General features: G+C 40.1%; 1 protein-coding gene across 1 annotated transcript; it reads left to right on the top strand.

The window, feature by feature from the left end:
* The first annotated feature begins 105 nt into the window (after window positions 1–105).
* Window positions 106–12442, top strand: LOC117294694 (nucleolysin TIAR-like). The gene is made up of 10 exons (XM_033777203.1): window positions 106–276; window positions 2516–2788; window positions 3678–3947; window positions 5614–5871; window positions 6117–6383; window positions 8019–8223; window positions 9308–9412; window positions 10089–10289; window positions 11226–11294; window positions 12118–12442. The coding sequence occupies exons 1-10, from the start codon at window positions 106–108 to the stop codon at window positions 12264–12266; spliced, it is 1968 nt and encodes a 655-aa protein (XP_033633094.1). The 3' UTR covers window positions 12267–12442.
* Window positions 12443–13214: the final 772 nt, after the last annotated feature.

Raw genomic sequence — 13214 nt, 5'->3', positions numbered from 1 at the left:
AACACTGGTAGAACACTGAAGTCGTCGTTTCGGACACGACCTTAGTTTGTTTTCACTGCTAAACCTATGGGGCGCCCTCTATCGACTCATATCTCTCTCTGAAATATGGACGCTACCGAGCCAGGGCAGGGCTACGAAGGGGAGATGGGGGATGCTGAACAAGAGATGGAAACGGCAGAAGGAGACTCCCAAGTCGAAAATGAATCCTACCAGGATGAAGCTGTGTACGACATGGATTCGTATGATCAAGGAGAAAATGAACAGACGTCAGGAAACGTACGTAAAGCCTAAACCTATGTTTGAAAAATTAAAGAAAAAAACAAAATGACTGCTGGTAAAAAAGCAATGCCATTGCAAACACGCACAACACAATGCAATGGCGATGAACACATGCTGCTGGAGCATGCAGAGTGAAGAACCCGCCACGAATAATGGCGGTTGTTTTTTGTTTTGTGGCAGTGTTTATTTGATTTTTTTTTAAACCAACATTTCTTCAAGTTTCAAAATTAAATTATATTAGTATTACATATCAAAACCTCAGTCTCAGCAGATAAAAAAAATTGTTCAAAATAAAATATTATTTTAATTTTTATTGACATTCAATCATCATCATTAATAATATTATGCTTGCCATTTCAATCAATTTAATGTGTCTTTGAATTTGATCAGCTTCAGGATTTGATTGACTCTTTTGAGTCGCGTGAGTGTGAGTGAGTGTGATGTTGTCAATGTTTCAATTTTTATTTTTAAATAAAAATTTAATTAACCTTAAAATTTGTAGTACAAATTTTAAGGTTAATTAATAAATACCTTGGAGTTTGGACGGTTTCAAGTCTCTGATTGGTCAAACCCCGGTGACGTGTGGGAGTGTTAACGGTGGTATAAAATCCGGCTTTTGAAAATAGCGAATAAGTGGCCACTAAATCAGCATACATTGTGTAAACCTTGCGCGTTGCACTGTATTGCACGCTTATTTATATCCCTGTAAGTTTCATTGCAACTTCGCGCACTTACGCGTACGCTCTCTGAAAATGTATCAATTTTGAGTGCGCGCGTGTAACATGTGCGCACGTTTAAACTGACGTCGAGCTCATGCGTGCGTTTTAATGCACAAGGAACAGCTATTATGGTCCAATCATTTGCCTTCTTTGACCCCAGTGAAGGCGCTGAACAGATCATTATTTAAAAGAGTCACTGGTCTCAAAGATCAGTAATGTGATTAACGCACAAAAGAGATGAGAACCATCAAAAGCTCAAATATTGCCCCTGAACATGTCTGGAAGTACCGCCAAGAGAAAAGTCACAAAATTTGGACAATTTTAGCCGGTTAATTCGCTAAAAAAGGTATTTATTAATGGGAATAACAGTGTTCGTACCCAGTCTTCACTGCGTGGTAATGACCTTGGTTGGTGGCTGGCGCTGTTAACGAACCTCACCTCCGGCTCGGTCCGTTAACAGCGCCAGCCACCAACTCGGTCATCACCACGCAGTGAAGACCGGGTACTCGCACTGTTATTTCCTAATTAAATTTTACAAAGCCATTATTGGACACTTTCGGAATAGAAAAAAAGAGAAAAAAGTTCACAGATTTACAAATAACTTACAGGGTTTACAGAAGGTAATGGTGAAAGACTTTTCTTGAAATATTATTCCATGAAATGCTTTACTTTTTGAGAAAACATTAAAACAATATAAATTCTTGATATCGAGAATTACGGATTTATTTTAAACACATGTCATGACATGGCGAAATGTGTGGAAACAAGGGTGGGTTTTCCCCGTTATTTTCTCCGAACTCCGATGACCGTTTGAGCCTAAATTTTCCCAGGTTTGTTATTTTCACAGGTTTGTTAGTGTGGGCCTTTGGACAATACTGTTTACCGAAAGTGTCCAATGGCTTTAATTAAGGAAAGTGTTTTTTACCACGAATTTAGTAACGCACGGAACTATTCGCCTTGTTTTCTTTCGACGTACTTGGACGATTCTATTACACCGCAGGGGGCAGGGGTAATTTCTGAGGGCTGAATTGTATTTTTTTCTTTTTGGTTTTAGCTGCTTTTTTTTATTCTTGTTAGTAAATTAAGCCGCCACTCTGGATTTCGAAATTAAAAGGGGAGGTTTAAATATAATTTTTTTTTTTACTCTATGAGAGGCACATAAAATGGTAAATAATCATCTTGCATATTGTAGCACCCCTGTGTTGTAATGGCAAATGGAATTGTCCAGGTACGTCGAAAGACAACATGATGGATATTTCCGTTCGTTACTAAATACGGGTAAGAAAACTTTTTTTTTTACAATTAAACATACAATGTTTTCAACAGTTTGAACGTGATTTGGATACACATGTGCAAATATTTAATGGTAGCCTTATGTTCAAATGTTCTGTTAAAGTGCATTTAAAAACTGTTGTCGTGAGTTGTCGGTTTTTAGTGCGACCCGCTGTGGATGCTGTTGGTTGTTTCGAGACCTGTGTTTACGTAATAAAAACCCGCCCTCTGTTTAACTTCTACAGGAGAGGAATTCTGACATTTCAAAGCAGGTCTTTGTCGGTGGTCTCGTTCAAACAACAACGGCAGATGAGCTTAAAGCATACTTCAGTGCCTTTGGAACCGTCATGGATGCCGTCGTGGCACATGACAAGGTTGCAGCGGCAAAAGGGAAATCCCGTCGATCCAAAGGTTTTGGGTTCGTGACGATGTCCACTAAAGATGAGGCCATTGCCATTCTTAATGCAGAAACCCACATGATGGACGATCGAACGATTGTTGTAGAGCCTTCAAAACCAGTAAGTATGTGACAATGTGTGAGGGGAACTTCAAGATAAATTCAAAGTTTTGTTTATTTGTTTGTTTAGATGATCTTCTCGCCAAGGGAACTCTGCAAACTCCAACAAGGGGATATAAAAGCCAAACTGGCAACAGCCGATCTCTCTCATACTAACATTGGTTTAACATTTGCTCAAATCAAGAAACTATGATTCAGTAACGAGACGACAATACAATACTTATTCTAACCATTGCAAAACTAGAGGTTACCTTTGGGGATTCAGACCATGATTTAACTATTTATTACGATGCTTAAAGGCAGTGGACACTGATGGTAATTACTTTAACCCCAAAAATCATTTCAAAATAATTGTTGGTATAAAAAGGGCAATTCCACAGTAACGGAAGGACGTTTTGACTCGTTAAACAACATTTAAATCGTGGATATCTTTAACAGTTTAATTAGTTTCATCAAGCAAATGTCACAGTGTCTTTTATTAATGACTGCCTTCAATATGGCTGCCTCATTTTGGCTGAAAAACTTTTAGTTTATAAAATATGAATATTAATAAGGTCAGTAACGGAAGGACACCATTGGCGTCCTTCCGTTACGGAATGTAAAGGCGTTGGTCCCATGTGTTGTGTAACACATGTAAAAGAACCCAGTGCACTTATCGGAAAGAGAAGGGGTTCGCCCCGGTGTTCCTGGCTGTGGCTGCTGTATGCGCCGTAGCACCTTGTAAACCCTTGTGCTAAATTATTGGGTCTCAGAATTCATCAATCTATAACCTATCTTTCTTAAAGTTTTTGTATACTCAGTGGCTTGAGTACCTTGTTTGGTAGATATGTGCGCTATATAAGACTTTGATATTGTTATTATTATTATTTTTATTATTATTATCTCTCCAGACCTCAGAGATAAAGCTGAGACTCAGTTTGACCAGTCTGGACAAGGACAAGACCACCAAGGAGTCCCTGCGAGAGCACTTCAGCCAATTTGGAGAGGTAGAAGAGTGCATCCTGAGGGTGTCTAAAGTAGACGACAAGATGGTGTCCAGAGGGTACGGGATCATCAAGATGGCCACCGACGAAGGGACCAATGCCGTCATGGCTGCCAACAATGAGAAAGGCAGACAGATAATCGACGGGGCCAGCGTCATTATCAAAGTGGATAGAGTTGTAAGTATTTGGGGCTTTTGATTGATCTGCCTACTTGTGACTGGCATCATGCTTGTCTCTGCTTAGCAATTGTTAAGCAATATTTTCTGCTTAAGCAGCTTTATGAAATTTTGCCCTGATCAAAACAAGGCAAAGTTTCATTGTGATGCTTACCAAAGGGGTACTTACGGAACTCTGACTCTGTAGAGTGTACTGTTCATAAATTTACTAAGCACAGAAAAAGCTGGCTGAGCAGAAACAGGTTACCAGGCAACATTCCATGGTGTTTACATTGTTATGTTGCAACTGGTGCCTCACTCAATGCTTGCGTAGTAGAAAGATTTGCTTCTTCAGCTATAAAGCTTTATGAAAATTTGCCCATACATTTATAGCTTCTTCATCATGTCGTTGTCCAGTCTCTGTTCTGGGTTGGCCTACAAATACTGAAATAACTGTACCAAAAAAAAAAAAAATTGGTGGAGAGTGGAAATAAAAACCTTCTTACCTGTTGATTGGTGGAGAGTGGAAATAAAAACCCTTCTACCTGTTGATTGGTGGAGAGTGGAAATAAAAACCCTCCTACCTGTCGATTGGGGGAAAGTGGAAATAAAAACCCTCCTACCTCTCGATTGGTGGAGAGTGGAAATAAAAACCTTCCTACTTCTCGATTGGTGGAGAGTGGAAGTAAAAACCCTCCTACCTGTCGATTGGTGGAGAGTGGAAATAAAAACCCTCCTACCTCTCGACTGGTGGAGAGTGGAAATAAAAACCCTCCTACCTGTCGATTGGTGGAGAGTGGAAGTAAAAACCCTCCTACCTGTCGATTGGTGGAGAGTGGAAATAAAAACCTTCCTACCTGTTGATTGGTGGAGAGTGGAAATAAAAACCTTCCTACCTGTTGATTGGTGGAGAGTGGAAGTAAAAACCCTCCTACCTCTCGATTGGTGGAGAGTGGAAATAAAAACCCTCCTACCTGTTGATTGGTGGAGAGTGGAAGTAAAAACCCTCCTACCTGTCGATTGGTGGAGAGTGGAAATAAAAACCCTCCTACCTGTCGATTGGTGGAGAGTGGAAATAAAAACCCTCCTACCTGTCGATTGGTGGAGAGTGGAAAAAAAAAACCTCTTACCTGTCGATTGGTGGAGAGTGGAAATAAAAACCCTCCTACCTGTTTGATATATACTGATTCCATGACTTGTGTACAGTCTATATTGACTGTTGACACTGGTGTGTACAGAATGTATTGGTCGTATTTCGCAGAGAGAGCAGTTAAGTCAGGGGAGGGGAGTTCGCCAACATAGTAAAATTCGTCAGCGTCCTGATGTGTCTAGCTGCTAGGTTATTACAAATTTATTTAAACATGTTAAATGTAGGATTTTCTTTAACATGTTTAACTGCCAGTGCAAAAATTGTATGTGCATTTGTAATATTTTTTATTGTTGTTTGTATATTTATATATTTATATATTTTTGCATTCAATTTATTGTTCTCTTTAAAATCAGCCTTCAGACAGGAACTGTGTTTTTTTAGGCCATTCTTTGGGCTCCAGGTATCTTGTTTCCCTTCATCTGTATTTAAATTTTTCATTGCTGTAGTTTTTAATGTTTTTACCTGATTAATGTGCATACATGTAGTTGTACTTTTTATCAACCCGAGAAATTAAATCATTGTTTTTACTTATATGTAGAAATTAAAGCGATACCAACTTTACATTGGCAATCTCGACCCCGATGAGACAACCACGGCCGACATCATGGAGTGCTTCAGAAAGTACGGCAGCATCGTAGATGTGGTGTTCTCTCAGAAAGTGGTTGAGCAGGACGGTGTCCGCAGCACCCACGCCTTCCTAAGGATGGGCTCGGACGAGCAGCATGAGGCCATCCTTACGGCACAGCTAGGGGAAGAACCGTGTACGATTCATGGCCGCAAACTGGTCATCGAAAAGGTAGGTTCAGCAGGCATGATTGTCATCCTATTTTAGTATACTTTAGTATAATGGTGAAACCAAAAGGAATATACTTTGGTCTGATTTCCGTTGAATATTTTTAGCTTTACTTTAAACAGTGGCCACTTTTTGAAATGAAATTTTCACAATTGGTTTTATTGTATTTGTCTAAAATATTTTCATAATAATAACAATAGATTAAATAAATTGGTTTCGAAAACTAAATGTTTCCCTTTTTATGACAGGACCACGAGAAATTACGCAGGTTCTACGTCGATGACATCGACAAGGACAAAACTTTCGAGGCCGATCTGGAGGAGTACTTTGGTGCCTTCGGTGTCGTCCAAGAGTCGTACGTCTTTAGAGAGAGGTCCGATGAAGACACTCTAGGGGAGTCTAAGGGATACGCCATGATGTTGATGTCCACTGTGGCCGAGACGGATGCTATTCTTAAGCGCAAGGAGGCCCATATCCTTCATGGCAAGACGCTGACGCTCGGGCGGACGGTTTCGGTAAGTTGATTTTCTCTCTTTATAATTCGTTTTTTTTAACTCAGAAGGAACATTACAGAATTGTTTTTTTGCTAACAAAACAGTTGCTAGCACTTTATGTCATGTACCTTATTCATATGCTGACAACCCTTTAGAAGTTTGGGTCACGACAAAAGTCTGGGTCATGAAAAGTAAGTTTAAAAATGATTACACATTTTGCATGACATCAGTGTAAAAAAATTGTTTAATAAAAGGCTCACTGAGCGATAAACTTCAAATGGAAAATTAGATTGATTTATTTCTCTTCAAATATGACATCTCAGACAGAAATGTTTCAAGGGATGTTTTCTACAATCATCATCATTAGACATGTTAGACCGTGTTAATCTGAGATCTCAGAATATTATTTTTAATTCTGTAATGGTCCTTTAAGCTGATATGTGATTTAAGCAAAGTTGGCTTTGTGTTTTCTGAGTCCACTGAAAAGACAAAAATGACAGGCAAACTACATGTATTTGGGTGGTATTTGTACAGATGACCCTGCATTCTGCATTTCTGATCTCAACCATGAGACCACCAAGAGCAAGTTCAAATGTGCACCGTGGTTAACTAAAGGTTGACTAATTTGACTTGAACGCAGACTGGTCGACCATTGGTTGAATACTGTGGTCGACCATTGGTTGAATACTGTGGTTGACCATTGGTTGAATACTGTGGTTGACCATTGGTTGAATACTGTGGTTGACCATTGGTTGAATACTGTGGTTGACCATTGGTTGAATACTGTGGTTGACCATTGGTTGAATACTGTGGTTGACCATTGGTTGAATACTGTGGTCGACCATTGGTTGAATACTGTGGTCGACCATTGGTTGAATACTGTGGTTGACCATTGGTTGAATACTGTGGTTGACCATTGGTTGAATACTGTGGTTGACCATTGGTTGAATACTGTGGTTGACCATTGGTTGAATACTGTGGTTGACCATTGGTTGAATACTGTGGTTGACCATTTAGGACTATCCTCAGCACCATGGGTTTCAATAGCCTGTTCCAGGGAACCATTGACACTAAAGAGAAAAACACCGAAGGCAATGGAGTGTTGAATACCGTGGTACCAATGGTTGACTGAGCTTCAACACAAGTCATTCGAGTGCGCATGTATGTTGCTGTCCAGTAGTCAATCACTGGTTGACTAAATGTGCCCACTCGAAACTATTTGGGTGGTATTTGTATAGATAACTAAAGGTTGCCTATTCTGACTCGAACCCAGACTGGACGACCATTGGTTATCTACTCTGGGCGATTATTTGGAACCAGCCTCGAGCCCATGATTTCTTTACTGGTCCGAATAGTCTGTTCCATTCTAGCATGTATAGCGAAAACTTGTGTATAGCGTAAATGCGGAATCCAATGGAGTGTTGAATACCGTGGTACAGATGGTTGACTAGGCCTTAAAACAAGTCGTTCGAGTGCGCATGTACGTTGCTGGTACATCAGTAATCAATCACAGGTTGACTAAATGTGGCCGCTCAAACTTGCTCCAAGCATGCCTGGTGATGAGGGGTCAGTTGGAGTTCTGTAGTTTGTAGCAAGTTGTCCCTTTATGGTATAATGCTGACATGTACCTTCTCTTTTCCCTTTCCATTCAAACAGGTACCTCCCATGAAAGAACATCCGACTAAAATGACTGTCACATGTCTCAAGGACACCAACATCACAGAGAAAGTGCTTAGGGATTACTTCGGAACGGACAGTACCATCAAATCAGTGCAATTCCCTCTCAACATGGCAACAGGGGAGAAGATTGGGTTCGCTCTGATGGAGCTTGAAAGCCACCACGACGTCGAGAAATTCGCTAGTAAGTTCTTCTCCCCTCCTTTGACAATGGACCTTTTCGCAAATACCGGGGCGCGCGCGTAAAGCTTGGAATTAGGTGCATTGTGGTCTAGCTGGTATCCAAATTTGATCCATATATATCCCACAATGCACCTCATTCAACAGTCTGCGCTTGCGCATTGGTATTTGCGATAAGGTCTATGGACACTATTGGTAATTGTCAAAGACCAGTCTTCTCACTTGGTGTATCTCAACATATGCATAAAATAACAAACCTGTGGAAGTTAAAGAGCTCAATCGTTCATCGAAGTTGCGAGATAATAATGAAAGAAAAAACATCCTTGTCACACGAAGTTGTGTGCTTACATACATGTATGCTTGATTTCGAGACCTCAAGTTCTGAATCTGAGGTCTTAAAATCAAATTCGTGGAAAATTGCTTCTTTCTCGAAAAGTACTCCACTTCAGAGGGAGCCGTTGCTCACAATGTTTTATACTTTCAACCTCTCCCCATTACTCATTACCAAGTAAGGTTTTATGCTAATAATTATTTTGAGTAATTACCATAGTGTCCACTGCCTTTAAACAAATTGATTTGGGGTTAAATAACATTTTTTTAATACAAGAGTGAGATTTGAAACGATGACCTCTGGCTGGATAAACATGCTAGAATCTACCAACCGAATCTAGCCCTATGTTGGCGGGCCTCCATATTAAATAATTTTCTTAAAATTTTTGTGTTTAGGTAACAAGTTATAAACCCCCAAAAGAAAGTGACTGGGTTAATTAAAAACAATTTGTAGTTGAACAAAGAGGAGAAGATCGGGTAAGCTCTGGTGGAGAAATTTGCTAGTGAAATTTTCTACTCTCATTAAAATGTACTCTCATTACTACTCTCTATTTTCAAATTAATTTTGGGTTGAACACAGAAAAATTGGCTAGAGCGGGATTTATGACCTCTGGATTTGGGTGACGGGGTTCAAGAGCTTGTGTAGGCTTTCAACCAGAGGTTCAATTTAATTATAAGAGTGATTACCATTTGTAACATTCCCTTTAATTCATAGAGGTAAAATTGTTTTCTTTGTATAATTTTGTTCTTGTCTGAAGTGCTGCGTGACCATGTCATTAAGGGCCACAAAGTCATCGTGAACAAGGTGAAGAAGAAGAAAGCAGACAATCTCCAAAGTCTCATAGACAGAGGAAAGGAAAGAGGTAATGCTATATTGGTCTCCTCCTAAATATTGTTTATTGGTAAAGTTTTATGTGTTTTCATGTTGTTTTTACATAAGAAGAACTTTGGTTAGAAATGGTATATAACAAGGGAATAAATATGTGCTTGGCCGGTTTTAAACACTCTGTTTAATACCGGTTGCAGTCTGGATGCGTTAATTACCCGAGCCAGAGCCGAGGGTAATTATCTGCAGAACCTAAACAGAACCTAAACAGAAGCCAGGCAGAAGTAAAAAGAGGATACTCTAACACCCAATGCCATGAATGCATAGATTCTGCATTGTGATTGGTTAAGTGTTGGTTTCTTGTATTTACCAGAAAGCTGCCACGCGGTAGTACTCACAAAAGTCTAAAAGGGAAAAGAGGAAAATGTGTGTTTGTATAATCTAACCGAGTGAACGATTGCAAACGGGATCATAACCAAGAGGATGGTGCCCCCCCCCTGCAGAGTCCCCCTTCCAAAATAAGAGCATGACCCCCAACCACTGACAAACCCGCAAAACCAAGACTGCCTTAGTGATTCCAGATAGGTAGAAGCTATTTTCCCTCGGCTTCCCTGCAGGAAAATAGAACGCTCTGAAGATCACCTCAGGAGTCTTAGTTTTAACCAAAGCACTCAAACCAGTAAACATTCGTATCCTACGTCTTGTTTCTGCAGAAAGGGCCAACAGAGGTGGTTTTGGCCAATATGGACGAGATGATTGGGCCCCAAACTGGGATTATGGACCTCCTCAACGATGGGGTGGCAGGCCTCCCCCACCATGGGGTCCAAGACCCCCTTTCAGAGGCGGCGGTCCCGGAAGATGGGGTGGTATGCCTCCAAGGGGCAGAGCTCCCCCGCCATGGAGTAGAGGACCAGGTGAGTTGTGAAGTTAGCCTTTGTTGTGTGTTTTGTTTGTCTATTCTGTCGTATTGTATATGTTGTTTTTTCTGTATAGTATTTTCTGCTGTTTGTCTGTCAATAGGTTAATGCACAAAAGCCTTGGCTTCACCTTAACCTAATTGTTGTCCTACTTACTGCTTATTTATAACTTTTGTGTATTACTGATCAATTTAAGTCATTGTGAGTTATCAATTTTTCATCTATTAATTAACTATGTATTACTGTGTATTACTGTGTATTACTATTAATTGAACCTTATTGACAAACTTTGTTTTGAAATGTGAAAAGTGAGGACACCAATAAAGTAAATGTATGATGAATGATGAATGAATAATGAATCAAGTTGGTTGATGTAATATGAGAGAACCCGGCTTTTCTAAGAGCCACCACTACTCACAAATAGATTGTATATATGCAAACTTTATAATTTACTTTCCACCTTATACTTGATTTTTTCCACCAACCATTGCCTAAAAGTCTTATCTTGGCTGAGAGAAAGAATACAAAACTAAAATTGGTTCAAAGGTGACCTCACATGCCATACATTGCTCCAAATATGTTATAGCTGCGTCCTTCAAAAATTCAGCTTCTCAGTTGTGAGTCAAAATGATTAAGCCTCCCAATTTGTTTACTATTAAGTTTTGCACTTGCACTTGTCGCAAAACTAAGGTGCAGTTTTTAGCTGGTCCCCTTTTTCCTACTGGTTATCAACTATAACAAGATATCTTGCCAAGTTGCTGTTTTCAAACAAAAAACAAGGTTAAAATGGGGGTTTATCATATCTGCGTAACTATTGTTTAATGTTTCAGGATATTTTTGTATTGGTTATTAAAATAATTTGTAAAATTCAGGCGGTGTGATTTTTAACATTTTTATTGATGTTTCATTGTGTCTGGTTTTTCTACTACACAGGTTTCAGAGGGCGTGGGCGTGGCTTTGGCCCTCATGATGGTTGGGGTGGTTCTGGATATGACGGTCCTCGTAAGTTCATTCTCATTATGTGCATTCTGGTTTTAATTGCGAGACTAAAGTTGAAAGGATTTAACCCTTTAGAGACCATAGTGACAACCGCAATGCCCAAAACGGCCGCAAGGTCTGACCGACTTCCATTCACGTAAAGAGGTCAAAATGTCCAGATATGAAATTGCCCAATGTACATGTAGTATGTTAACCCCTTAACAGTGAACTGAATTTTCTGCTTCATCTTGTTTGTGTTGATATTTTTACTAACATTTGTTCAAAGACATTAAAGACAGTGGACACCTTTAGTAATTGTCAACGACCAGTGTTCTCACTTGCTTTATCTCAACATATGCATAAAATAACAAACATGTGAAAATTTGAGCTCAATCGGTCATCGAAGTTGCGAGATAATAATGAAAGAAAAAACACCCTTGTCACACGAAGTTGTGTGCTTGCTGATGCTTGATTTCAAGACCTCAAGTTCTAAATCTGAGGTCTCGAAATCAAATTCATGGAAAATTACTTGTTTCTCGAAAACTACATTACTTGAGAGGGAGCCGTTTCTCACAATGTTTTTACTATCAACCTCTCCCCATTACTCGTTACAAAGGTCGTGGGTTCGAACCTCACTCTAGTAATATGCCTGTGAGGTTTTTTTTCATGGAACTCGAGAAAGTACTGAGTATACAGTTTAAATTACTGGAGGGGAAATTTTAAATTTGGTCCATTTGACCGCCCTTAGAGATGCAGGTGTCATTGGGTTATCTGACCTCGTTACGACCTCTCAGACCTCCTGTGGCCAACTTGTTAATAAGCTTTCCTTCTTTTTTGTTCTTCACAGGGGGTAGAGGGCGTGGTCGTGGAGGTCCAGCGGGTGGAGGCCCAGGAGCTGGAGGGTGGGGTGGATCCGGCAACGAGTGGAACAGCAGGCTCAATAGTCCCAAGATGGTCAGACGGGGGTGGGGTCGTCACAGAGGAAGGCCTTATTAGGGTATCTTTGTTACGACTCTTGGGTTCAGGGAGATAGATTGCGAACAATGTGTGTGAGAACGTGAGATTTGAGTCTGATTTAATATGCGTAATGGGGATTCGCTGGATCACCAGGCCTGATACTTCACGGAGGCAATGGAGGCGATTGCCTCCGTTGCCCCTGGTCGTTGCCTTGGTGCCCTTGAAATGCTCCAGTAAAAATTAACAAATTCCTCATAGGGTGCCCTTTAACAAGGAGAAAATGCCTTGGTGCCCTTGCCCTTTCAAAACGAAGCATACAGGCCTGGATCACCTTATGTTCTCAATTGTGATATGGGCCCAATTTCATAGGGCTGCTTAATATAGCTTAACCATTTTCTGCTTAGCAAAAATCAGCAGGATACCAGTCACAGATTGTACATGTGACATGGTCATTTGACTGGTAACCCTGTTCTGGTAAGCATAATTTTGTTGTGCTTAGCTACTTTTTGTGCTTAAGTAGCTCTATGAAATTAGGCCATGGTCTTACTGTGAGTCAAATACTTTAAACTGCAGTGTTTGAAATTCAAGTTGCCGGTCAAGATAGCAATGTAAGGGGATTTTTTGTTTGGGTGGTTGGGGGGGGGGAGGGGGGCATAAATGTTGTATTCATTTCAAGACGGGCTGGATCCACAGATATATATACACGTGAGCAAAATCAGAACTCGCAATTGTTTTTTATATGTCTCATATTTTGTATAGCTATCTGTGATCGATTGAATAAACCGGGGACAAGGGACCAAACATGCACTAAGTTGTTTTGCTTTTTGTAAAAACAAAAAGATCATTGAAGTTTACATTTGTTGTTTGGAAAGAACCTGTTTTTAACTGTTAGGGAAAACATGGCCGGGAGATAAGCTACTTTTTAAGAATGATGTAGGTGGGCGGCTTCAACGTTGGATAGATTCATGTGGCTGCGATCTATTTTTA

This window comes from Asterias rubens, chromosome 9, assembly GCF_902459465.1.
Source record: "Asterias rubens chromosome 9, eAstRub1.3, whole genome shotgun sequence".
In the NCBI taxonomy this organism is placed as follows: domain Eukaryota; kingdom Metazoa; phylum Echinodermata; class Asteroidea; order Forcipulatida; family Asteriidae; genus Asterias; species Asterias rubens.
This window is presented reverse-complemented; position numbering and strand designations above follow the sequence as displayed.